We start from the raw sequence: 26,853 nt of genomic DNA on the forward strand, positions 1-26,853 counted from the left end.
GAAGTACAAATGTGGAACAAGAAGTTGAGCAAAGTTATCCAGAAAAGTAGAAATGTGAGCCTCTCTGCTGTTGTTGGGTAGACTTTAACCCCAGGATGGTTTGGTGGAGCTTTGGCGACACCAAGTGGACAAAGTGGTACTGCAACAACATCAAACTGTGTAGACAAAGAGCAGCAGCACCATGCAGTTTTAGGCGTGGGTAGAATTGGCTTCATAACAACATAAATAATCACTATTTTATTTTATATATAAATCATTCACTGACCACAAAAATAATTTAAATGATTGTGAAAAATGAGAAGAATAACTTTCTGTTCTCTGTACAAACATCCTGAAGACATGTCGCTAAGACGATATGTTCAAACCGAAATCAATAAATGACAATCTGGGAATCTATAGCACTGGTAAAAAAAAAAACAGCATTCCAGAATCATTTAAAATATAAATCATAAGGTAAGCTCACGTCTGCCTTTATTGTCCCCAAGGTTCAGTTTAATGTTGTTGTGCAGTCAGCAGTGATCACACACGTCCAACAGCAAAGAAAAAACTAAATAAGTCTTAATTAGAGCACTCTGCTGATCACTTTATTAGGAACACAGATCACGTCCATCACAGCAATGTGAAACTAACAAAACAAAAAAAACATCAAGAGTTTAAGTTCTGCACGCGACATGAAGAAGTAGCCTTTTAACGACACATTTAAAACGACATTATACAAATAAATAAATGAAGATAACACTTCTCAAAACAAATGTTACAAACTGCTTTACGAATAAAAACACACATCAAAAATAATAATATATACAAACAAAGACGTTTTAACATTTAAAAAAAAAAGTTAGGTGATGGAGAAACCAAAAATTAAGAAACCTGTTCCCTAAAGACATTACTTTCACTTTCACAGCACTTCCTGTTTAGTGTAATAATAAAAATGCAAAACAACAACACTGTTGTCGCCCTCTGCTGGACAACTTGACTTCAAACAGTGCGATGTGCTTCTAGGCTGCACATTTTTTTAACTCACTTTTTAAAGGTTTGCGTTTAAACTCCCCCCCAAACACAAAAGGTCAAAAGGTCACTGAGGTTTTTGTTGTATGCACGTCAGTCAATGCACTTCAGTCCATCTGTCAGTCCACTGCTCGTGTCTAGTGGATTTCTTTCCAAGACTTCTTCTATGTCACTTACTTACCTACTTATGACTTTTATATGTTGATAAATGTAAAGGTTTTGCGTCTGGTGTTGTTGGATATGGACGTCTGCTTCTGTGAGCAGCACGTACAGTAAGTGGCAGTCGAGGAGAAAGAGGAGGAAACAGTAATAAACGACTTCTCTCTCCTCTGTTGGAGGTTGGTGCGAGTGGTCAGAGAATCAGTGAGTACGTTTGTGAACGTCCTGTTCAGCAACCAAGGCAAACAGTTGGTTTGACCGTCTGGACGCCTCCTGGTGTCAGGAGGCTAACACACACACACACACCTACACTGCTTATTATACGATGCAAGGCCACCGGACCGGAAAGAGAAGAGGGGGTTGGTTGGGGGAGGGGGATGAACGGATCAGGAGAGATGGAGGACGGAGAGACAAGAGAACGAGACACGGATGACAAAACAAAGAAAGAAACAGTGTGATTGTGTGTATATATCTGTATATTCCTCAAATATGTTGAACTTTGTGGTAACGTTCTTGTTTCAACACCAAGGTTGAACAGACCTTGTACATGTGTGTGACTGTGTGTGTGTGTAAGTTTTAAGAGGCTGGAATCTCCCAACGACAGGAAAAACAAATCTCCCTCAAAGTTTCGTTAAAACCAGTCGTAGCTAAACTGCCAGCCGACATCTTACTACCAGTTTTAAACATTTAAAACAGTCTCCATTGGTCATTCTGTGTCAAACAGTTTCCCCTATACGTCTGGAGATAACTATAACGGGGGCTTGTGTGGGATCTGTAATCTGTACGTCTTTGTTACAGCGGACTACACCTGGTCTCGAGTGGTGCACAGAATTCAACGTCTAAAGCCGCCTTGAATTTAACACATTGGGCTTGTTGTCAATCTCAGTGAGTGTCTCGTTACAGCTTGCTTCCTTATATGCTTCCTTATATGCTTCCTTCCTTGTGTCTTGTTCACCTTCACACGATTGAATCTCTGTGTGAGACGACATCTCGTCGTGTTTACACCATTTTTACCCAGGCAACAAATGCCACAAATACAGCAAACCTCAGGATTCCAAAGAGCACCTGTGTGTGAGATTAACACAAAGACCCGGCAGCAATTCCACTTCATTGCCCTCAAGTGTTTTTTTTTTTATTCTAGTTTTGTTTCAGTCGTTTTTGTGTTTGACTTTGAGTTATTTGTTTTATTATTATGTTTTAGTATCTGTGCCCCATGGGCACTAGCCAGGTTTCCTTCCTGGCATTTAAAATAGGAGTTTTTTTTGTCCATGTTTCAGTTGTTTTGTGTTTGCGTGTGAGTATTCAGCCAGTTATCTTTTCTGGCAGTCAAAATAAGTAAGGGCTTTTTCTATGTGTGTTGACTTTAGCTTTGTTTCAGCACATTTTCTGCTTTTTGTTGTACTCCCGCAAGCAAACCCCTGAATCCAGTCCAGCCAGTCGACGGAATCCAGTCCAGGGTTAGGGAAACACCTGCCGTAAACAAATAAACAAGCGCGAGAAGAAAACCAGCGACTTTTTAGTTGATTACGTAGTTTAATCCTAAAACTTTTTAAGTTTAATTGGAGACGTTCTCTCTCCAATTATTATTATTATTTTTATTTTCTATTTTACAAATAAAATTCATTATTATTATTATTATTATTATTAACCGTGGCACAAATTATACCGATTTAAAGTCCTTACTTCTTTGCACCGGCATTAGTAAATGGTATTTTACGGAAGCTGTTGATAAGGAAGCTGAACATTGGCGCGCGAGTGGGGGCGTGGCACGAGGCGTTACTCTGGACGGGTACAACCCTGGTACCTGACGCTACCTGATAAAAACAATAAAAGAAGTATTTACTCGTACAAAGTTAAAATGATGAGTTTGTGTCAAACGGTGTTTAAATTATCTTTCATAAAGTTTCCGTGTCACTACGTTGTAGATGTAGGTATAGGTATGTAGGTATTTGTTGATTACAGACAAACACGTAGTGAGTGAGTGAGATTTACACACTGATAATCATGGTATGATCCAAATAAAATTAAAAAAAACCCTCAATGTATTGTAATTATTTTTTATAAAATATTTGTTTATAAACAGTTCACTTCATGATACTTCATTTCATTTAAATGTATTCCAAAGATATTTAATTAAATATACAGTTTTTGGTTGGACTAAACCACTCGTTGATTTACAAATGACGTCACCGCTGACGACGATGATGACGCTGCACAGAGCGACGCCGCTGTGGCCAAAGCAGCAAAGATGGCGGACTCGTCGGGGACCGAGCTGTCAGAGGAGAAAGATGCAGACATTGAGCACCAGAAAAGGCCGAAACGGCCGTGGGAGGATTTACACAAGTCGGGCAAAATTGGCCTGACTCCGCCGCTGCCAGAAACGTTGGGGGTTTACGACATTAGCGCTGTCAGGAGGCGGGAGCAGCAGCGGGAGCTGACAGCAGGTAAACCGCGGGTCCTCTGCTCATACTCTGACCCTACTGACGTCTCTGCCGCCGCCGCCGCCGCCGCTGCTGCTGCTGCTGTAGACGTGTGTCGAGTCTATTGTCAATTTACTTTAATCACAGGGTCAATAAACACTGCAGTGACCCATTAAACTCATTCATGGCGATACGAGTGACGTGTACGCTTAACTAGTTGGAAAGTAGTTTATGGTGAAGAGTGGGGAGGTGACGTCACGCGTGTTGTTGTTGACAGTCAGTGGTCAGCTTTGTAAACAGTCTGTTAATGGAGAGTGTATTCTTTGAGCCATTCAAACCTAGTTCTTTACTTTTCACCTTGTAGCCACTCTACAAAAACATGCTAAACCATGTGACTTTGAGGGAGATTGATGTTTAGTTGCTCATGATATGAATTAGTAAATAATAGGGGCGTTAAAAAGCACCTAAACAGTGTGATATCGATATATATATCAGTGTGAATTTCATGTGTTCATTCTATGAAGAGCTTAAGTGACATGAAAGTCTTCCTTGGCATCATTACCTTGGCCTAATTAGGTTTTCTCTCCAAAACAAAATTGTATTTAGTTTATTTTAACCTTTTTGAATACAATTATCTCAATTATGTCATGACTCACAGATAGTTTAGTCTAGTTATAGGAATTGGACAAGTTGTCAAGGTTACACTACACTGCCAGCTGTAAATGTTGGAAAGAATAACCCCATAGATAAGATTCAAAAGTCACAACTGTGGGGCATCTGTGGAGGAAATGATTGTGCTTACAGACTCCCATGATCCTCGTTTCCCTGCACTTTGACCTTGCACTTTATGAATTACTTTCTCTGTATTTCCCAGTACAGAGATGATGAGATCTTGTGTTGTGACAGAGGCCATAGCAACATTGTCCTACCAAAGCAAGACGTTTAATTGTTACTGATCAAAAAACTTTGGTTTAAGCACTGCCGGTGTATACACACAAACGCTCCCTCAGTCACGTCGGATGGATTTTCTTGACAGAGTCCATGGACGCAGGATATAAATAATCAATTAAAAAATAATCAATCAAAAAATTTATAACAACGTAATCAACAAAACGTCATGCATCGTAACTTTAACAACCATTCAAAGTTCTTTGCAGTATTTATTAAAGACAGTACAGGGATCTGTAAGGCAGACACATTATTAAATACATATTGGACAATATTAAGTGTAAATATGAGTTACATTTGCTATGATAAGATAAAGGTACATATTCCAACCTGAGGGAAATGTGTAATCAAACAGAAAAGTCACTGTAATTCATTTATGCTTTACTGGAAACGGTGGGACATAATTTATGCTTTACTGACTCTATAAAACCCCCCCGGTGTCATTGTTACTTTAACTTTGGCAGCAAAACTGCTGGCAGTTGACAGCACCAGATTTATGAGATCAAACGATATTCTGTGTACAGTAAGCGCACCCTTGTTTCCAGTTCATAAAGCTTGACATGTTTGACAAGTTCTCACAGGTTCAATTCGAGTAGAAACATTTTGAAAACAGCTTGGGGGGGCATTTGGGGTTAAACTCAGAGCATGAGAATTGACTTCAACAACTTAATAAAGCCACCAACACATCTGCAAAGAAAATGTATGTTTATCAAGTGTGTCCTGTATTTCAGGTTAGTAAATGATGTATTTCATCAAAGAAAACACCCATACATCAGCAGTGTTTTGAGTGATTTGCAACGTTAATAATCCTGTTGTATCACTCAACTTCTACTCATTACATGGGAAAAAAAATATCTTGGTTTTTCAAGATATAATGCTCATATAGCACTGACACCAACCACATACTTACATATACTATAACCCCCCCAGTCTTTATTATTATGAGAAGTTTATTCCTCTCATTTTGTGCATCTCTTCAATGGTTGCCGCTGTCATTGTGTTTGTAGCTGTGGTTGTATTCTTCTCTGCAGACAATGGCCCTTATGCTAACACTGCCGCTCTCGTGTTGTTCCAGATCCGTCGTTGTCACGGTTTATATGCACAGAGCTCACCAGAGGATACTTCCTGGAACACAATGAGGCGCAGTACACCGAGCGCAGAGAGAGGGTGTACACGTGCATGCGTATTCCCAAGGAACTGGAGAAGGTAGCGTATAATACACGTGCAGACCTCTGTCTCCTCAGCCATGTGCATCTGTCTGCTGTCATTCAGCCCGTTCACTGACCACCAAACATCAGCATATGACACTTTTGAGTCTCTCTACATGTTACACACCACTGCTGAACTTTAGATTGATCAACTCTGTATTTATAACGATTTAATTATTTGTTCCTTTTGTACAGTAGTGAACAGTTTCCATCCTGTATTTCTTTACATTGGGTTATGTAATATCAATTATGCAACAGGTGTAATGTACATAGGGCATCATGTATATGCACCTGCACATGTCAGCATATTGACTGTGTAAGCATGTACAAGTATGCAAATACTTACGTCATTGCTTCATTGTGTTTATTTGGCTTTATTTTTGTCACTATACAGTATTGATCTAATCATTATTTTAGTTTAAATCACAATGGAGAAAGAAATATAAATTAGTTGCAGCCTCAACTATGAACAAAGGGCGATGCAAGCACACAGAATTTAGCTTGTGACTGCGTTCTGTAAAACAATATTACCCAGAAACGGTCGTCTGCTGTGATTCACTGACACCGGTCTGTTTTTGTGCTTCTTCTGATGAGTCAGTAGATGGCAGTGTTGATCTGAGCTGCATCACATATTATATACACACACACGTGTACACACTCGATGCATGATGTATGGAGTGTATAGAGTGAACCCTCTCTATAAAGTCTTAACAAGTGAGTCTACACCAACACAGCTCCCACTGGTGTGGGTTTTCTTTAGGGGATGAAAGAGGAATGTATTTATACATGTAAGTATGTAAACCTAAAAAGACCTCAGTGTGTTAAACAAACACAAGAAACGTTACACAGAATCCACCAATGAGGAAACAAACCCTCCCTCCAACTCGCAGCAGTGCTCACCTCAGGCCATTTAATGTTTATTATGAGTGACACAATATTTCACAGTTACACATGTTCCCTTTTGAAGCGACAAGGACAAGACCATGACTGTTCTGTTCTATCGTATGTATGACACAGCTATGGTATGTCTGCTTTGTATTTGGGTGAAGGTTTTTCTTTTTACATGGTGTTGCATGGTGGTCGGGAGCTTTAAGTCATTTTTTAAGCTTTAATTTGTGAAACAGTTGTGCATCTCTTCAGCTGATGCATTTGCAGCATACAGGATATGGACAAAAGTATTCAGACACCTCACTGTTACACAACAGGGACTTTAATGACATATTCAAATACTTATATACTACTTTACAGGGATCCAGACTCACTTATTTTGCTATTTTGAGCACAGTGGCCCCTCACTGAAAGATTTAGGTGTGCAAAAATATTCACATTTCATGATATTTACTTTAATAAATGCAGAAATTACAGTGTGCTGTTTTGTGTCAAAATCAAACGCATCTCTAAAAATGAACGACCAACTGGATATGTTACGTTAAAATGTAAAGGTTTGTATTTCTTAACTTTCAGAACCAGTTCCTCAGACCTAACATAAGCCTTACTCGAGTAAAGTCACCGGAGTAAAAACAAACGGTGGCCAAACTCCGCCTTGATGTCTGGAGCCCTTCCTCAAGATTTTTGAAGTGAATTCTATGTGAATTTGACTTTGTGTCCGTTCATTCTGTAGAGCATGTATGAGGTCAGGAGAAGACCTGGCTCACAATCTCTGTTCCACTTCATCCCAAAGGTGCTCGATGGGGGTGGAGGTCAGAGCTCTGTGTGCGGGCCAGTCAAGTTCTTCCTCACCAAACTCAAAAGGCGTATTTCCACCGGCTCTACTCGCCACGCCACGACACGATTTAAGTAGTGTTTCCACTATTTTACTACTATATTCAGCCCCTGCTCCGGCGAAGTTCCAAAAGCATGCTGAGTAGGCACTAAGCGATGATTGGTCAGACTGCCGGCCACTGACTGGCGTCACAGGAAGAGACGTCCCACACAGAAATCAAGCTGAACAGTGGATCAGTTAAAACTTAACAATCTACCAGGAGTCTGGTGTAAAGTCACTAGTCACTCGTTTGTTTGTGTGTGTGTGTGTGTGTGTCGCGTATAAAAAAAGTCACTGCAGTTTCACGCAGCCGTGCAGTGATGACTCCGCCTACGTTGAGTAGGTGCTTTTTTTGTAGTGGAGATGCAACCTAACCCGTGTCGTGTCGTGGCGAGGCGAGTAGAGTAGAGCCGGTGGAAATATGCCAAAAGTCAAACCGTTTCCTTAAAGTCCTGAGACTCAGTCATGTTAGAGAATAGAGAAGGAGGACCTTCCTCAAACTGTTGCCACAAAGTTGGACGCGTTCCAAAATGTCTTGGTATGCTGAAGATTGTCCTTCACTGGAGATAAGAATTCAGTAAATAACATGTGTGGCCAAATACTTACAAACACAGACACGTTCTTCTGTGTCCTTGAAGATGACGGACTTGTAACCTGAGGGTTGCCGGTTCAAATCCTGGTTCAGCTCAGGGGCTGGTATAAAAAGGATGTTTTAAATACAGAGATCGTAATTGGTGTGTGTGTGCAAACATAAATAATTCATTGTAAAACATTGTTTGACTTAGACGTGGGTTGGGTGTTGTTTTTGTGATTTTTCCAGCTGATGATCTTTGGCTTATTCCTGTGTGTCGACGCCTTCCTGTACCTGTTCACCCTGCTGCCCCTCAGGGTGCTGCTGGCCCTGCTCCGCCTCCTCACCCTGCCGTGCTGTGGCATCAGGTCAGAGCGCCTCACACACACTAGTTCACATCCTCCTGCCGGCACTCGTGAAAAAATCTGGAAGGAAAAACAATAATAATGTATTGCTGTTCCATAACCAGTAATGAGATACAATTATGTAAGTTATACACCCACAGTATTTATTATTTTATAGATATTTTTCTATATAAAAGATATAAATACAGTACGTGTGTGTTTGTAATTTTCAACTTTTAAAGTCTTACTGTTAGGGTTTGAAAGCTATTTTTTTTAATCATAATTATTTGTAATCACGAGACACTATTTCTGTTGCCCATCCAAATGTCTATTTTATCAATGACAAAAAGTAGACACTGCATGATGTATATACATCGCATGGATGAAGATAAACATTTAGATGCACACACATTGATGGTCTGGTCTGTCAGTTTAGAGTTTGACTCTTGCTACTCTTCTCTCCTCCTCTTTCTGACGGTTCTTGTTTTAAAAATGTTAAGATCAACTATTTAGCTGAACTTTGCATGAGAAGAGGTTGTGCATGGTTGTTTTTGTGTGTGATTATTTTCAGCCTGTGAGTTTTCCTACAAATATCTGGAAACAAGAAAAACAAATGACTGGTTGTGCATCCCAGTAATCTGTGTAGCTTTTAACCAATAGACACTTTCAAAAGACAGCTCCTATACTTCCTGTCAGCTGTCGTTTAGGGGTAACTTGGACTTTTTAAAGTAACATTAACACATTCAAACTTTTACATTGTCTTTTAGTAGTTAGTAGTAGTTTTAGCCTAAAATGAATATAAGTTTAGCACTGCAGAAACCTTTTTTAAAAAGCAGTGCAACACAGGCGTTTGTATTCAGAGCCTCATGATGGACTCTGCCTCTTCTACTTCCCTCCTCTCACCCTCTGAATCTGTCTGATTGTCCCCCTTGCCTTCCTTCCTTCCTCCCCTCCTGCAGGGCACACACATGCCCCTACTGCAGAAGAAGCAGGTACGCTCTCACCCTCCCACCCAGCCAGCAACCTGCCATGGCTTCATAAATATCACGTCATGTCGTGATTCACCAGCCTCCACATTATTCACCAGTTCATCTCCATTGTGTCTGTTAATGTGCAGCTTTGGCTCTGCTCATCCTGTCCCATTGTCCAAGGCAAAGCAGCCGTGTTGGCTCCTCATAAGTGCTGTTATTTTTTTGTCTTTTTGTCCCGTCCCCCCCGTCCCCACACACACACACACACACTCTGCTGAGAGTGCATGCTCGTTGTTGTCATCACTGTGTCAGTGGCACAGCGGTCATCACGCAGCTTTTCTGGAGCAGTTTGGATCTCATGTGTGCCGTTGAAGTGCAAAAACTCAGCATTGATTTGATTTGATTTAAAAAAAAAAAAAAAAATAATAATAATTTAAATAAATAAATGAATAAAATACTAAAACTTAAATCCCCCCCGACTGCTTCGCAGAAGCAAATTGGCACATTTTCTGCTCACCAGCCTTTATATTTATTTCTATTTTCCAGTTTTAATATCATGTTTCTAAGCTAATACAGTATGAAAGGCACATAGCCACGTGCTACTTGAGATGCTGCACATACTGTAGCCGACTGCACTGCAGACTTAACGTTCATGTGTGTGTTGGTGGAGATAATGCCCTTTTGTGTGCGCTGCAGTAGCAGCTGACTGCAGCAGCTTTGCAACCACAGATTTGTGCGTTTGGAATAAGATGCTGTGCGGGGAGGAGGTTACTGTCTGCTGACGTGCAGTATCCACTTTGCATACTTTTACTAATTAACTTGCTATGAAAACAACATTTTAAGTTCCTTCATGACAGTTATTATTATCCTATAATATATACATTTATATATATATTATATTATTTTGAAATCAGTTAAACTCTCCCAGCCCAGTCTTCCATATGCTGCTACATCTCTTGACCTTGGATTGCATCTTTAAAGCCTTTGTTTTCGTTACCAGCCAGCTCTTTATATGTTTAACCACTAGATGGAGCTATAGTCTCAGGAACAAACCATAAATATGTCAATATCCCTGTAACATATTCCTCATATTTTGCATTTTTGTTGACTCTATACTTTTCCTATATGATTTGAGAGGAACCACTAAAGGCTAGTTGTGTTTATCCAGGTTCTCCTCGTCGGTGACGAGCTGTTGTCTTTATTCACACTTATTATTTTTCCCTTTTGCTTATGAAACCAATCACTGTCTTTTATTCCTGAGACAAAAGGCACAGATGCTCGCGTCGTGCTGTTCTCTTCACAGTTCTGTGCTCAGCTGCACACAGACTCAGGAGACAGTGAGAGACTTGATGAAGCTAATTTACACATTTTTGTCTAAACTCGGGCCGTCTCTAGTAGTAGTAGTTCACACATCTACACCAGCCACACCCTTATGTTATTTGAAATATGATCTTATTGTACGAGATTAATCAACAGCAGCTGAATGAATGAAGGTAATGGTGGCGTGGTTTGCATTAGTCCGGATTGTCCTGCTGTCTTTATCAGGTGCTGCTCTTCGGGGTTTTGTACTGCGTGGCCATAAACCACCAAGTAACACTTGCAAAATTGTGCTTGACTTTGGTTACACCGAGTGTAAACAGTCAGTGGTGGTGAGTAGATGAATCCGAGTTCCACTGCTGTACTCTGGTGTGTTTGTAGACGTAATGACTAGGCACACAGCTGACAAGGGAAATATGCAGCAGGATGTGTCGGAATTAAGCTCCCTCTGGCTCTTCCCAGTTATCCCCGCTGTCATAAACTCTAAATAACCACTCCTATGGATTTGTCAGCCCTCCTTTTTTTAAATATGCTTTCCAAGCTGCCACTGCCGTTAATGAAGGACACTGCACATAGCTTTTATTTCTGTGTTCATTCGTTGTCCAGCAGCACTTTGAATGTTTTTTTTTTTCTTCCTTGAAAAATATCTGTTCCCTTGAACAGATATTAGGTTTTTCTCATGTAGTCTGTTTCATAAAAACAACAAAGATTTAATCTTGTTAGAAGCAGCATCGACCAAAAACAGAAACATATCAGAGGGAGATAAGGTTTAGACACCAGCTCTATTATCTCATGATGGCTGTTTCGTGTTATTACTGCTTGTTGTTGTCATCTCTTTGTAATCGGAATTGAATTATTTAGCCCGTTTTGTGTTTTCCGCACTGTTTTCTCACATGGTATAAATGACAAAAGGTCATTCAGAGCATTTATAACAAACAAACTGTTCTAGTAGTGTGTTTACTGAAAAATCCATTCCTTCTTCAGTTCATCTTTGGAAAGACGAAGTGAAGAAAGTTTAAATGTGTGTTTAAATGTGTGTAAACATACGTGTGTTCATGCAAACAACCGTTTCTGTTTTCACTGTTAACTTAACACACGTGCATGTCGCCTATAGACACACTGCACTCTGTGTGGCAGCATGCAAGTCTGCATTTATAAACCCAAAAGCATAACTAATTATTTGTCACAAACCTCTTTGTTGTGTTTCTCTGTGTGGTCAGTGGGTCACGGCTGCTGCAGCCGGCGCAGGTGTGCGACATGCTGAAGGGGCTCATCCTGGTGTTGACCCTCTCCATGATGCATTATGTCGATTACTCCATGATGTACCACCTCATCAGGGGACAGTCTGTCATCAAACTCTACCTCATCTTCAACATGTTGGAGGTACACTCATTTATAGTTTTATAGACACGCAGTTATTATCTTTATTTTACACCGCTTAAAAAGAACACTGCCACCTGTGCCTTTCCTTCTCTGTCAGGTGGCAGATCGCCTCTTCTCCTCCTTTGGTCAAGACATCCTGGACGCCCTCTACTGGACGGCCACCGAACCCAAAGAAAGGAAAAGAGACAGTATAGGAGTCATCCCTCATTTCTTCATGGCTCTGTTTTATGTCTGTATCCTTCTGACTCCGACTCCTGGGGGAGTTTAAAGAGTAAAAAAAAAAAAAAAAGTTTTCAGTCACGTTTGTACAACTCCAACTTTTTTAACAGTCCCATGTCATGTTTCACGTTTAACCTTTTCTTGGCGTGCTCTTCTTTCACTACCAGGATAGATAAATGATGCCTTTTCACGTAAGTGCATCAGACGCTTTGTTTTGATGTTCTTTCAGCTCGACAGAAACAGCAGAACTAAGAGCCAGAAATTGATTTCTGCTCAGGTGTGCAGCAAAGATGATGAACTGCAGAGCTTCAGTCAATGCACTCGAACTCGTGTCTATCTTCTTTTATTTGTATTGTTGTTATTTTGTCTCCCATTCCTACGTACGAGAAGATTTCATTATTGTTTTATAGACTTGTAGCTGAGTGAACGTCAGTGAATGAGCAGGCCTGAGGTCTTATTTCAAAAGAACAAAACTCTGAAAGGTCACAGAGGCTGTTTTCATGCCACCATTTTTTGGTGAAGGAACAAACAAACCAACCGTTGCTTTCCTCAGTGACTCGCTCTCAGTCCTCCATGCCATTCTCATCATGGTCCAAGCCTCCACGCTCAACGTCGCCTTCAACTCCCACAACAAGTCCTTGCTCACCATCATGATGTCTAACAATGTGAGTACACACACACACATGCAGATGATTGAAAGCCAAGTCATTGTAGTGTAGTACATAATAATGAGCCGCTCACAGGCTGAATTCTTCTCGAGTACTTATGGATATGTGTCGCAGAGGAATATTTAACATGTCACGCTGGTGATGAAATGTAGCTGCAACGTCCTTCTCACTGACGCTCTCTCTCGTTTTGTGTTTCTGTTTTTTCCGTCTCAACACACAGTTTGTGGAGATCAAAGGAAGTGTGTTTAAGAAATTCGAAAAGAACAACTTGTTCCAAATGTCCAACAGTGGTAAGAAAGTCCATTTCATGTTGATTTAATGCAACCCGGAAAAAGCAAATGTCAAAGCATGAAACGTAGCGTTACATTTCCTCTTATGTCCCCAGAGGCAGAATCTTTTTATCTCATTCATGCTGAGTGCATTCTAATGACAGTAGAATACAGTGAGCTTAATTGGCTGCTGTGTTCACCGATCTCTCTTATCTTGGATCATTGTCTGTTTGTGAAAGTTGAATTTTTGTGTGTGAGAGTGTGCAGCGCTGACTTGTTATCTCGCCGCATGCTGACGCGTCTGACAGTTTCAAAGACGTCTGTCACACCTTTTAGGATCACGATGTGTTTTAACACAGCTTCAGTTCTACGGTTTGTTCCTCATTAAGTACACAGAATACTCAGTATTTACTATCCACAGTTACTACTTACAGGTATCAGAGTTTGAACCAAAAGAACATAGAAATATTTACACAGTTATAATAATTATATCATGACATCTAATTGGCTGAAAAATACTCAAAATATGATGTTCAATGTCCATTAGAGCTGAAACAATCACTTGTGTAATTGATTACTAAATTAATTGAAGTTTTTTTCATGGTTAAAACAAGATTTCTGTTTGTTTCAGCTTCTTAAATGTGAGTATTTCCTTAATTTCTTTGCTCCATAAAACAAAGAAAACATTAAAAACTGAATCATTTTGGTTTGTGGACAAAAACAGGACGTTTGAGAATCCATTATTTCCAGATTTGACAACATTTTTTAACGGTTTCTGACATTTTATGGACTAAACGATCACTCCATTAATGGAGAAAATAATCAATTATGAAAAGAATAGTTAGTTGCAGCTCCTACAAGATCTTGTAGTGTCCCAAAAGATGATTTAATCTGTACTAATAATCCCATTTTATGAGTCAAATTGCTTTGGATTCAAACAAGTGTCATTTCATTATTTTGTCCTGCAGATATCAAAGAGCGGTTCACCAGCTACGTTCTCATGCTCATTGTGTGTCTCAGGAATATGGAGCAGTTCTCATGGAACACAGGTAATTACATGAGTTATATTTCAGTACACAAATATCACGCTACCCCAGGGGTGTTTACCCACAATTTTACAAGTGTTGGGGCTTGTTATGATGAAAAAAGAAAAGAAAAGAAAAGAAAAGAAATGAAGAAAGCCGAGCGGCCTCTTTCCCGCAGTTTCAGAGCACCCGCTGCGACGCCTCAGGGGAGTTTAACCTCCCGCGGTCGCCGTGAATGAGACAAAGCAGAGTGAGAGATGAGAGCTGGGCGTTTCTGTGTGACAGCGCTCTGAAAACAATCAGCTTCCCCCCTGACAGACTCAAAGCCAGAAACACAGTCGATGACAGACGTGGCCTGTCAGCTGAAATTACAACACCGCGGAGCTACAAGCAGCGCTAAAGGCCTGCGTCGCTTAAGAGGGATACAAATGACAAGTCCACAGTAATTTATGTGTTCTATGTGCACGGCGCATTCGTGGCGCTTGCTTTTCTTTGGCTGGATTGGAAAAAACATGAAAGGGTCTCAGGCTAATTACCTACTAAACAAGTTGTTTGAGATGTCGACACAAGGCTGGTACAAACATATGTCAGAGAGTGTTCACACTGTCAGTGTAAAGGTGAAGCAATCTTCAAGTTCAGGTGATAAGTCTGTGTATTTGCATCACACTGTCACATTGTTTCCATGCGATCATCTGATCAAAAGCTGAAGTGGTAGATGTGTTTGTATTGTGGCTGGCTGACAGCTCACAGTGATGATTTGACAGAGTTATCATCGTATTTATGCAGAGCTCCTTATATTAAAGGGCGCTTTCAGCCATTTTTTCCCACTTAATAAACTTAAAAACTCATTATGATGCCGTTTGTTCACATTCTATTACAGAGTCAGGTTAAATTTGACCAGTTTTTTTATTTATTTGAATTTTTTCAGATCTTTTACTCATAAAACTTGACAGAAACACGGTAAAGAGCAGTGAAGGAAGTAACTTTTTGTCAATTTTATTTTATTTTTTTCAATCCCAACTTCCTCTGTTGTTGTTGGAATGAGACGTGTATCTCAGTTCCACTGTCTGATGATCGAATAACTAGTAAATTAGTAAAAAAAAAAAAAAAAAAACCTGTATACTTTAACTTATTTTGTATTTTTATTTGCATCTTCCACCTCGTTGTTCAGGTTGACTATTCTGGTTTTATAGTCATGAACCTAAACAGCCAATGGTCTTCCCCAGAAGTTGGTGCAAAGCAGAGCTGAAAAAAAGATAAATGTTAGAGTTGCATTCATTGGATGCTCAAAAACGTAACTCCACATGAACGAGCGTGTTGCTACGTGTGCTCTTCGTATAAATAAGGAAGGAGCTTGTTTCAACTGCTCAGTGGCTTACTCTGCCTTTCCTCAGATGTTATTCTGTCAGGATAAACCACATGTTTGTTTGTTTGTTTGTTTGTTTGTTTATTATCTTGTGTTCTCCCCATCTTCAGATCACCTGTGGGTGTTGCTCCACGACGTCTTCATGGTCGTCGCCTCGGAAATAGTCGTCGACATCATTAAGCACGCTTTCATCACAAAGTTCAACGACATCCCTGCCGCCGTAAGGGCCAAACATGCTGATGCCGACGACTTCTAAACACTGATATTATTAACAGCTCGTCTATATCACTCTCAGTCTCTGTGTGTTTCTTTCTCCTTCTCTCCAGGTGTACAGCGAATACCGAGCCAGTTTGGCCTTCGATCTCATCAGCAGTCGACAGAAAGATGTAAGCTATATCTCCTCTGCGCGTCATCGTCATTGTACTCGCACACAGACTACGATGCTAATCAATGACATGCTGTTCTCTGAGCTCCTGTCACTGTGTGTGTGTGTGTGTGTGTGTAGGCTTATACTGACTACAGTGATTCATTTGCCCGGAAGATGGGTTTCATCCCTCTGCCTTTGGCCGCTATGGTAAGAGAGAGACTGCCGTCTGTTGCTTTACACAAACTCAAGTCATGGGTACATTCGCTCTGTGTTTTTTCCAAATTAGATTTTAATTTCATATTATGAATTCAAATGTATTCTTGCCTTGCCTCGCTGTGCCTCAACAGCTTATCCGAGTGGTGACGAGTTCAGTGAAGGTGCAGGGAGCGCTGTCGTACACGTGTGTGTTCCTCTTTTATCTCGGGTAAGTTTTGTATCGCCGATGTCACGATGGCAGGATTTTATTCCATTCACTGCTCAGCATCCAGAATTGAGGAAACCTCATATTACTGCACATGACATTTTCTTTTTCACGTATCTACTGAACTGTAGAAAAGCGGCGCAGGGGAACATTTAAATGCTGTGACAGTGACAGCTAGGTTTTAGGGCTGAAACTATTACTCGATGAATCGATTATTAATCGATTACTAAATGAATCGTCAACTGTTTTCATCATCGATTATTCAGTTTGAGTGTTTTCTAAAGAATTAAAACTTTTTCAGCGTCTTTAATGTGCATATTTTCTGGTTTCTTTGCTCCATATAACTACAAAAAAATCATCAAAAGTGAATCATTTTGGTTTGTCGATAAAAACAAGACATTTTTGGGGCATCGTCATTTCCACGTTTGACAAACACTGATCAATATTTTTCAGCATTTTCTGACATTTTATGGACCAAACGATTACTCGATTAATCGAGAAAATAATCGACAGATTAATCAATTATGAAAATAATCGTTAGCTGCAGCCCTAATTGGTGAATGCAGTTATTTACCCTTGTTCCTAATTGAACGACAGTGGCTAAATTTCCAGGTTTCTGCATCATTTAGTCACGGACAAGTGAATATTTGTTTATTTATAGAGTGACAATTATGCACAGAGACTCACAGACATGCTTGTGGAGACCCTTCTCATGCAGGGCCTGTCATACACACACACACACACACACACACACACAAGCCCAGATTCAGCGACATGCAAAGTTATGTAAGCATTAACACTGTGGCCTTGCGTACTCTCCCGCGCTGAGCCGCCGATGGCCTCGCTTACTCTCGTTTGCCAGATCCCATTGGCTTCGTGCTGCTGAAGAGTTTCCCTCAGGGTAAAGAATACAATGTTGTCATTTCTCGTGCCATCTCTCCCCCCTTCACCCACCCCCGAGTTAAAAATAGCTGCAGCCTGACCAGAGTGCTGTGCCAAGGCAAAGATTCAGCTGTGCTTGAGACAAACGCTCACTCAGACACATCCTGTCACAGCGGGCAGCGGTCCACTCTCTCGTCTCAGTGTCAGTGCTGTGGCCCAGTCCAAGGCAGCACTCTAATAACCCAACTCAAACCTAATAGCTTTATGCTAAATCCATAAACCAAATCAATGGAAAAGTGTAAAGATGGAAATGAAATGTATTAACTGTAGATTGCCTTAAATGGCACATGCATGTCCATAGACGTCTATATACATCATCTACTGACTGTTTTATATTTGAATCTTGGGCGTTTGGAAGGAAATATTCAGTGCTACTAGTTAACTAGTGTGTTGTTTTTTTTTTTTTTCATTTTATTATGTGTATTTGTCTTATTACTACTTATTGCTTTCTGTCACCAAAGCTTTTTCCTGAAAGCGCAGAGACTAACAGACCCCATAGACATTTCAAAGCTGAGCGAGCTATAGCTAAGCTTCCATTCCTCAATAATTTGTCACAATCTGTTCCTATGCAGTATGGAAAAGTATGACAATTTAATTTCCATACATAATTTCCAGTAATTTCCAGGTCTGAATAGACTATTATCTCAGTTTCTAAAATAAAATATATCAATATATACAAATGAAAACAAGTTTTACTAACACAACATAGTAGAATAGTGTCGGGTTACCATGGTTACCGTTCGCCGTGCGACTACGATTCTCATTGCACTGTTTTAGCATTTAGCTTGAATAAAATGGTGTGCATTGAACATGTGTCGGTTTGGAGACTCAGAGAAGTCCGGAAATTTGACTCTGGAAAACTATGGAATTTTGAAATGGAAAAAAACTCTGAAGTGACCGGTGTTGGAACTCCGCAGTAGCAGCTGAAGGAAGGGAAATATTATGATTGTGGAAGTCAGAGATGCAATCTTCTAACCGCTGCTTTCTCCCTCCACAGGCTGGTGACACTGCAAGTGCTGAACAGCATCGTGCTGCTGGGGAAATCGTGTGTTTACATCAAGAGAGCCAACATGGAGGACAAACTCTTTGAGGAGCCCGGTGCCACGGCGTCGTCCTCCGCACAGAGCCCCGGCGACGCTGAGCAGGCCACGTGTCCCACGCCTCCAGGTACAACCAGAGACACTTGGTGCTATAGTTTCACACTGATATCACTTTTCCATAGAGCACCATCGTTGTTTGAATATCAAATGCACTGGAGCTCACAACAAGAGTGGGTGTGTTGCTCTAAAAAAGGAAGTGTGATCAGACGTGATGTTACACTGCTACACTGAAGATTATCACCTGAAGCTTCCTGAAGTTTCATGGAAGTTTATTCTTTTCCACATTCAGCGCACACGGGTTGACCCAGTTATTGGTTGACATGAGCGTTTTCCAATCACTTTACATAATTATTCACAAAACATCTCAGCTTGATAACAGTGGGTCCCTTTCACTAAGTACACTGTGTGCAACTGTCAGAGTTCCCAAATAAGTGCTGAATTATTGATGCAGAGAAGTCGACACTTTACATTTGGATTTCATGTCATTCTGTTAGTTGTGTCGTGGGCTAATGACAAGCATGTTTGTTTGTGCCTGGTTTCTACTTCTCATGCAAATAGAACACAACAATTTGATGTAGGGTCTAAATACTTACAATGTGTTGATGTATTGCAGTGATTATTGTTATTACATAGATAATGAGGTCATTGCACAAGAACGTAACATCATTTACACAATGTAAAGTGATCAAGACCTAAAATAGCCAAATAGAATTTAATCTGCCTCATCAATAATGTAGCGTGTTGCCCTCTGACTCTTCTGCTGCTTCTGTGAACGCACGAGAAACAAACAAAGTCCTTTGAATTTTGACGCTGTACAAACCCAACTAAAGCTTTGATGTGATAATGACCACGTGTATTGAGTGAAAATGAAAGTATTGTCTTGCAGTGATGCTGCATTTCTTCTCTACTACATGCACTACAGTTTCTAAACAGAACTCAATCAAAAACAAATACATCTTCTCATAATTATTGTCTTTTTTACACCCACTACTCACTCATTGAAATGCTGTCATGGTGGAAATGGCTGCAGCCAATTTGAAATTCTGTCGCCTTTCCATCAGAATCTAAAATGTCTTCAGAGTGATATCATCCCTCTATGACTGCACCAGCAACACTAAACAAACAACTTAATATTAACCAAAGAAATGATGCTAATGAGCGCTGTGAGACATTAAACCTCCACTGCAAAGTCTATCTATGATCGTTTTGTTGATGTTGCAGATAAATTAAACAATCCGTTAGTGGACATAACCTGAAATCGGTAGTTTAATTTATGCCACCATTTAGAGCAACGTAGACAATGAAGCGTGACAAAACACTGAGGAAGCAGCCGTCAAGTGAGAGAAATCCTTGTTTCCAATTCCATTCCACAGATCTTTCAACATCTCCACTCTGTTAATTAACCAGCCGACAGTTTCTCTCCTTTTTCTTTTCATTTTTACAAGATCTTTTTACACCACTCTGGCACTTTTACCGGAGTTGTCAGTGATTTTGTCGCTCTTGCTTGAGAGTATCTTGTCGCTCACAATGTTACAGATAAATCAAATAATCGTTAATTAATGAATTAGTTTGTGGCCATACATGAACTACACCTAAGGATTTGCTCTTGTAAATGAAACAATCATAAAAATGAGCAGCAGATTAAGTTAATTAATGAACAGTACCATTGGAGAAGCGTCATGTATCATTTAAATATCATAAAAATGTAAATGTACAACACTATCTAGGCCTGGTACATCCAAATCCTGAGCACCCAGGTCCTTTATTCCAGCGGTGGCACCGACATAATCTGCTCCACTGAGCCGGGATCTTTAATCTATCTGAGATTCTGATGCTACATCAAGTCATATCAAACATCAACGCTCCTGCCGCTTCTTCTCCTTCAAATGAAACTCGTTCCTCAGGAAGTTTAGCGTCCCCTGCTCCAGCATACAGTCAATAATAATAATAATAATGATGATAAGTGCGTTCTCTCTGCCGCTCCCACACATGCAGTGGTGGGGATTTGAACCAGTGACCTCGGATACCGTGCTCACTCTCCCATCATTAAGTGGGTTTGATGTGTGCTCCCTGACTTACCTACTGCTCCAGTGGTTTCACTGCACGTCTCTACAATGATCTGGATTCACACAAGGCTGAGATTTGCCATCTGTCTTTGCCCAGAGGGCGGAGTCAGGGTAATGTGCAGTCTCGACTCCACCCCCATGGTGTGCAGCATTTATTAAGGCTCACATAACGAGAGAAGAAGAAGAAGAAGGAGGAGGGGAAATGTCTTGTTAAATGTGTTTTGTAAATATTTAAAGACTCTTTCACGGACACGTATGTAAATACTGAACTTGTCTGCAGGTGAAGACGAGGAAGTCAGTGGAAAATAGAGTTTGAATGGAAGTTTTTTAATTAACGTACTTCTCACGTGATTTGTTAAGTCACAAAACAACGGTTAATGGCCTCAGTTACTAGTTTAATTGTTATGTTACCATTTAGAGGAAAACAGATGATAAAGCACAGCAAAAAACTTAAGGTTTTCTTACTCATAAAATACATATTTCACTGATTATTTATTTATCATTATTATTTATTCACACCGTATACTCCTGACTGATGCCACCACTAGCGTGCAGTTTATTAAATTAACACCATGTTTATTACATTAAGCCATGGCATGTAGAACTAAATTGCTTTGAATTTTTGTAGAGCTGGAACAATTAATTAAGTAATCGTCAACTATTTCTGATAATTGATTCATTAACTGTAGATTGCCTTAATCATAAATCTTGTTTTAATCATGAAAAAAAGCTTCACACCGAGCAGGTGGGCAGCGTAACACCGTGCAGCGCACAGTCCGTCGGACATTATTAGAAGATGATGAAGAAGAAGAAGAAGAAGTGAGTGGATATCCTGCACCATAATAACCCCACACAGTCTGCTGGTCTGTCACTATAGCAGAAATCCTCTTTAATGCATTAATCAAACACACGTTGTACACGCTCCAGTGTGCTGCAGCTTCTCCTGCGTCGTACAGTGTTGGTTCATCCCTCTCAACAGTATAAGAGCAGCAGGTTTGTTGTAGCTTCACAGCCCCGGGCTGCTGGACACTTTGCTCAATTCTCTCTCTCTCATATGATAAATTATTCCGTTTGCTTGATTTTTCCTCATGTAACACACTGTGTATCCACAGTTAAGAGGCTCTGCGGCGTTTTTCTCTCAACATAATGCGGTGGAGTTTGTCATGGAAACCGAACCGTGCCGCAGTGCATGTGTTCAGTGTCCGCTTCCCTTCTTCTCTGTGCTGTGTTGAAAGGGAGGCAGTCAGGAGGGTGAAGGTTAATCTGAGTCACCCGCTCCTGTAAGCTGTCTTTCTTCTCCTGCTGCTTGTGTTGTTGAAAAGTCAACTTTCACATAATCTGCTTTGTGATTCAGGAGTCTCAATCAGTCTGTAGTGAACTTAACACAGATTAACTTTGGTTAATGCTCCTCCAGACGTGTCGGCTGTAAACTACACACAATTCAGCACCGAAATAATTCAACTAATCAGTTCATTGCTGGTTCATGTTTATGTGAAGATCTTCATTGAAATTCCTGCAGGAAATGAAAGAAAACAACTAATTAAAAACAAAACTCAATCTTTTGCAGTGTAAGGTTTTGCTGCTTTTTTTTTTCCAGTTTTCTATCTTTGTGAATTTAAAATGAGAAATGCATTTTTTAGGAATTGCCCCCCGTTTTATACACTTGTGTTAGGAGAGTGGTATTACTCCCAGATTTTCTTCTATGTTAACATCACATCTTCCCTTTCTTACTTATTATTTTATATAATCGTGTGTGTGGACCTCAGCAGGAGCAGCTGGTTTGTGGCAGTTAACCCTTAGACCATAGAGCTGCTTTGTCCATTACTATGTTTAAACATATACAGTATATACAGAGGAATATAAGAATGTGCAACATAGAGCGTCTTATATTGTTTTCTGATAAAAAAAAATGTTTCAAATCGGATTGATGTTGGGAAATTTGGGAAATACGTCACAGTTCAAAGTTAGCTTGTCTCGATTTTTTGAACAAAAGAAAAGAAAAACACTCTATTTTTGTGACTTCTGCACAATTATAACGACTTTATATCACGACTAAAAATGTGATATAAAATCAATCATAACTCTGACTCAACAACACATAAGAGGATTAAAAAAAAACCTCATTTTTTAAAGCCTGAATATGCACTAAGGGTTAATGAGGATCCAAATAAATGAAAGATGTACAATAGACATCCCAAATATAATAACGAGGATACTCATTTCCATTTTCGTGTTTGTTTTCCACACTGTTCTATAAGTTAAAAAAACAAATAACTCATTCACATGTTGTCCTGTACAGATGAACCTGACGTGGAACAGGTCCTCACCACGCCCAGCAGTCCTCCATCGTCCTTCTCTCCCTCCTCCACCTCCTCCACCTCTGTGACGACACAGCCAACTCCAAGGACTGACTTGCTTCTTACGCCACCCACTGATGCTGCTGCTGCTGCTGCTGCTGCTGCTGCTGCAGCACCACCACCAGCAGACGTCCCTCCATCTCCACCACCTGACGCTGAACACCCTGCAGCTTCACTCTGCAAAAAAGAAAAGGACATGGAGGAGGAGGAGGAGTCGGAGGAGTCGGAGGAGGAAAAAGAGACGCAAACAGCCACAGAGCTGAAGCGTAGGACTCCCAAAAAAGACTTGTTAGAGATTGACCGTTTCACAATCTGTGGCAACCGCATTGACTGAGCAGCAGCAGCAGCAGCAGCGGCAGCAGCAGCTGCTCCTGTGGATTGTGGAAATTAACCTCTCAGGAAAGACAGACAGACAGACAGACAGACAGAAAAGGCCTCTCAGCCCAGCTCTCCAGGCCAACAGCCGCAGAAAGCCGAGTATTTATTCGAGTCAGTGGTGACACAGTAAGTTATTGTGAGTAAGGACACAGTCTAAGAGGACCCTGCTGATGTGGAAGCCTGAAGTTTTATATAAGAATACTTCAGCAGGATTTAACAGCAGGAGTGAAACAGTGTGAGTTGTCAGGATGAAGTGTGTGTGTGTGTGTGTGTGTGTGTGTGTGTGTGTGTGTATAGGTGTTAGGATTGTTCAGTGTTTAGAGTGTGAGTGTGTGATATAGCGTATGTGTGAGCACACAAGCACTTCCCCGGGTTAGCAGCGCTGCGAGCATGAGGAGAGACGTTTCTCAGTTTGCCCGGCAGCCAGAAAGTACAATCATTTCCAAACTACTGCATCAAGCTAATCCTGGGCTTATTTATACTTGCATCAAGTGTCTCCTTTGTCCTGTGTGAAAAATGATTAGCATTTTTTTGGACTGCGGTGCTTTAGGGCCGTGCTCCTGTGGCGTCCGTCGTTACTAAGCAACTGAAACCTGGGCGCTGCTGAGACGACCATCAGTAAAACCAACACATGAAAACAAAGGCGTGTCTAATCGATACAGTGTCTTTGCTGCTCAATGAGTTTGCCAACTTGTCCAGGAGCTTCATCTCGAAGATCACATCATTCACCTGTCCCCATTCACATGTCCTCATCATTCACCTGTCCTCATCATTCACCTGTCCTCATCATTCACCTGTTCTAATCATACACCTGTTCACATCATTCACCTGTCCTCATCATTCACCTGTCCTCATCATTCACCTGTCCTCATCATTCTACTGTCATCATCATTGTTAGAGATTGACCGTTTTCTCACCAATTCTCACCTGTCCTCATCATTCACTTGTCCTCATCATTTACCTGTCCTCATCATTCACCTGTCATCATTCACCTGTCCTCATCATTCACCTGTCATCATTCACCTGTCCTCATCATTCACCTGTCATCATCATTGTTAGAGATTGACCGTTTTCTCACGAATTCTCACCTGTCCTCATCATTCACCTGTCCTCATCATTCACCTGTCCTCATCATTCTACTGTCATCATCATTGTTAGAGATTGACCGTTTTCTCACGAATTCTCACCTGTCCTCATCATTCACTTGTCCTCATCATTCACCTGTCCTCATCATTCACCTGTCATCATTCACCTGTCCTCATCATTCACCTGTCATCATCATTGTTAGAGATTGACCGTTTTCTCACGAATTCTCACCTGTCCTCATCATTCACCTGTCCTCATTCACCTGCCCTCATTCACCTGTCCTCATCATTCACCTGTCCTCATTCACCTGCCCTCATTCACCTGTCCTCATCATTCACCTGTCCTCATTCACCTGCCCTCATTCACCTGTCCTCATCATTCACCTGCCCTCATTCACCTGTCCTCATCATTCACCTGTCCTCATTATTCAACTGTCCTCATCATTCACCTGTCCTCATCATCAGAAACCTGGGAGCTGCTGAGACGACCGACCCCCCCCCCCCCCGCCCTCAGTAAAAACCGGTGTCTTATCAGCAGAGAATCTTTCATCTCGATGATGAATGTACAGAGTTCATTTCAGAGTCAACAAACGCCAGTTTATTTGGCCCGAGTATAAAAAGACACGTTGAAAGAGTTCCTTTGTCCACCCAGAACACACCCAGAAAAACCAAGCACATCCGACTGCAGACAGACAGCAGGCACTTAGGAAAACACGTCCGTGTAAAGTCACAAACGTAGAGCGCTAGGGTCAGGGTTACAAATGCACGTCGCATACGGCATTGCTCTCGGGGGAAAAGACGATGCACGTGAACCTTCAGACTTCAGACAGAATCTGTGGTCTCCAGCTCCGGGTTTTCTCCCCTACAAGTGATTTTTAGATAAATGTGGTCAATCACGTGGTGATTAATGAGAATACTTTTACTTTCTCTATCCACGCGATCATTTCTCCCAAAGTTCTTCAACTGACACACATATGATGATGGTGTTAAAGGCGTCAACAGATGTTTGAGCAAACAGTCGTACACTGGTGATAATACAGCGTCTTTACATTGTGCTACTTCAAATTAAACCGAAGAGTTCACTCCTGGGTGAGTGCGACTAGTTTGCATTTTAAAAATGAAATGGGTTGTTATTTTTTTTTTACATGATTAATACACAACTTCACATGCTCTAAATGAGTAAATAAGTTTAATGTTCCATTACCTTTGGTCTGTAGAGCCTTATGTTTGCACTGGTGGACCGCGTTGTCTTAAATAAGGTCACATTTCTCATAATGTTCTAATGTTTACATCTGTAGAAAAAAAGAAAGAAGCAATATTTCTGTGACAAAATGCCTTTTTTTTCATATTATGCATGATATGAAAATGATTTTGTTGACTAATGTGAATTATTATTATTTTGTTTATTTGGTTTGATTTAAAATGGCCTTTTAATGCAAAGAAGAATCTACTGTATATAACAGAGCAGTACTTTGATTTTGTTTTTAACCGAGTGTTTAATGACTTTATATTATGTATTATTCCCGACGTTATATATGAATATATCAGAGAGCTATAATCAAAAGTCATTAATATGCTGTAGCTGCACCAAATATTTCTAATGTACAGTATAATGTCAAAAAAAAGAAGAACGGTACGTTACAGTGACGATCGCTCCCTGATTTCTTGCCGTTTATATATTGTTTTTTATTATTAAACTCAAATATATTTGACTGGTACTATAATAATAATAATAATAACTCTGAAAATGATCTGTGAAATTAAAAGGAACTTTTCTGCCTGGTGATACGTGAAGCATATGAAAAGCAGAAAGACGACATATGTTTGTAAATAGTGTTTACACGTTAAAATGTGGAAAACAGCTCTTTGTAATAATGGAGATTCTTCTGTTTTTGGTGCATGAAAGCTGTTGTTGGTCCTACATTTGTTTTTTTGTCACATGTCTCATATTCACTGGCGTGAGCTCTGCTTTCTTTCGCCGCCTCATTGGTCCCAGAACCATAAACTGGGTCCAGCTGAGCTTCGCTGGGCTAATGGAGACGAGACAAAAGTGTCCTTGACGGTCCAGTACACTGCCTTGCTGTGTTTCATCCCTTTTGTTTCTTATTTAATTGTATGAAAATGCTTTTGTTTGGTTGTTAATAAAAAGTTGTTTTTTAATTATGTTTTTTTGTTTTTCAATCTAATAATTATAAATTTGTCATTGTCATTCTTGAAGACATGTGTTGCTGCTGTAGTCTCTCCTCTTGTGTTTGTTTCCCCTTTAGAAGCTGAATTTACCTACAAAAAAGGATGATTTTGGGATCTGCAGGGTGACCTGGACTTTGAGTCAAACTTCCTCCAGGTGTGATTCAACGATGTCTGTGAGTGTCCTTCACTTCCCCTGACTTTGGTCGGAGGCGGTCAATGCTCGAGTTTAAGTAAAAAAGTGCCTTTTTTTTAAGTTTACTCGCAGTAAAAGTTACTTCGTTACTAGGGAACACAAATCTCACATATATT

General features: G+C 40.5%; 1 protein-coding gene across 2 annotated transcripts; it reads left to right on the forward strand.

The window, feature by feature from the left end:
* Nucleotides 1-3,397: 3,397 nt before the first annotated feature.
* Nucleotides 3,398-26,514, forward strand: tapt1a (transmembrane anterior posterior transformation 1a). 2 transcript variants are annotated; one of them, XM_058650219.1, is made up of 15 exons: nucleotides 3,398-3,611; nucleotides 5,611-5,741; nucleotides 8,326-8,444; nucleotides 9,380-9,412; nucleotides 11,929-12,091; nucleotides 12,189-12,324; nucleotides 12,878-12,975; nucleotides 13,199-13,268; nucleotides 14,216-14,296; nucleotides 15,749-15,858; nucleotides 15,965-16,024; nucleotides 16,144-16,212; nucleotides 16,353-16,429; nucleotides 18,366-18,535; nucleotides 22,834-26,514. In XM_058650219.1, the coding sequence occupies exons 1-15, from the start codon at nucleotides 3,416-3,418 to the stop codon at nucleotides 23,223-23,225; spliced, it is 1,905 nt and encodes a 634-aa protein (XP_058506202.1). In that variant the 5' UTR covers nucleotides 3,398-3,415; the 3' UTR covers nucleotides 23,226-26,514. The 2 variants fall into 2 exon arrangements, with proteins under 2 accessions (XP_058506202.1, XP_058506203.1); XM_058650220.1 differs by lacking the exon at nucleotides 9,380-9,412.
* Nucleotides 26,515-26,853: the final 339 nt, after the last annotated feature.

The sequence above is a fragment of the Solea solea genome, chromosome 14 (genome assembly GCF_958295425.1).
Source record: "Solea solea chromosome 14, fSolSol10.1, whole genome shotgun sequence".
Taxonomy (NCBI): domain Eukaryota; kingdom Metazoa; phylum Chordata; class Actinopteri; order Pleuronectiformes; family Soleidae; genus Solea; species Solea solea.

Excerpts from the sequence above, each read along its gene's own strand:
- tapt1a (XM_058650219.1), top strand. The coding sequence starts at position 3,416 with ATGGCGGACTCGTCGGGGACCGAGCTGTCAGAGGAGAAAGATGCAGAC. Across the intron at positions 9,413-11,928 it reads CCCTACTGCAGAAGAAGCAG|TGGGTCACGGCTGCTGCAGC; the intron begins GTACGCTCTCAC and ends CTGTGTGGTCAG. Across the intron at positions 15,859-15,964 it reads TCAACGACATCCCTGCCGCC|GTGTACAGCGAATACCGAGC; the intron begins GTAAGGGCCAAA and ends CCTTCTCTCCAG.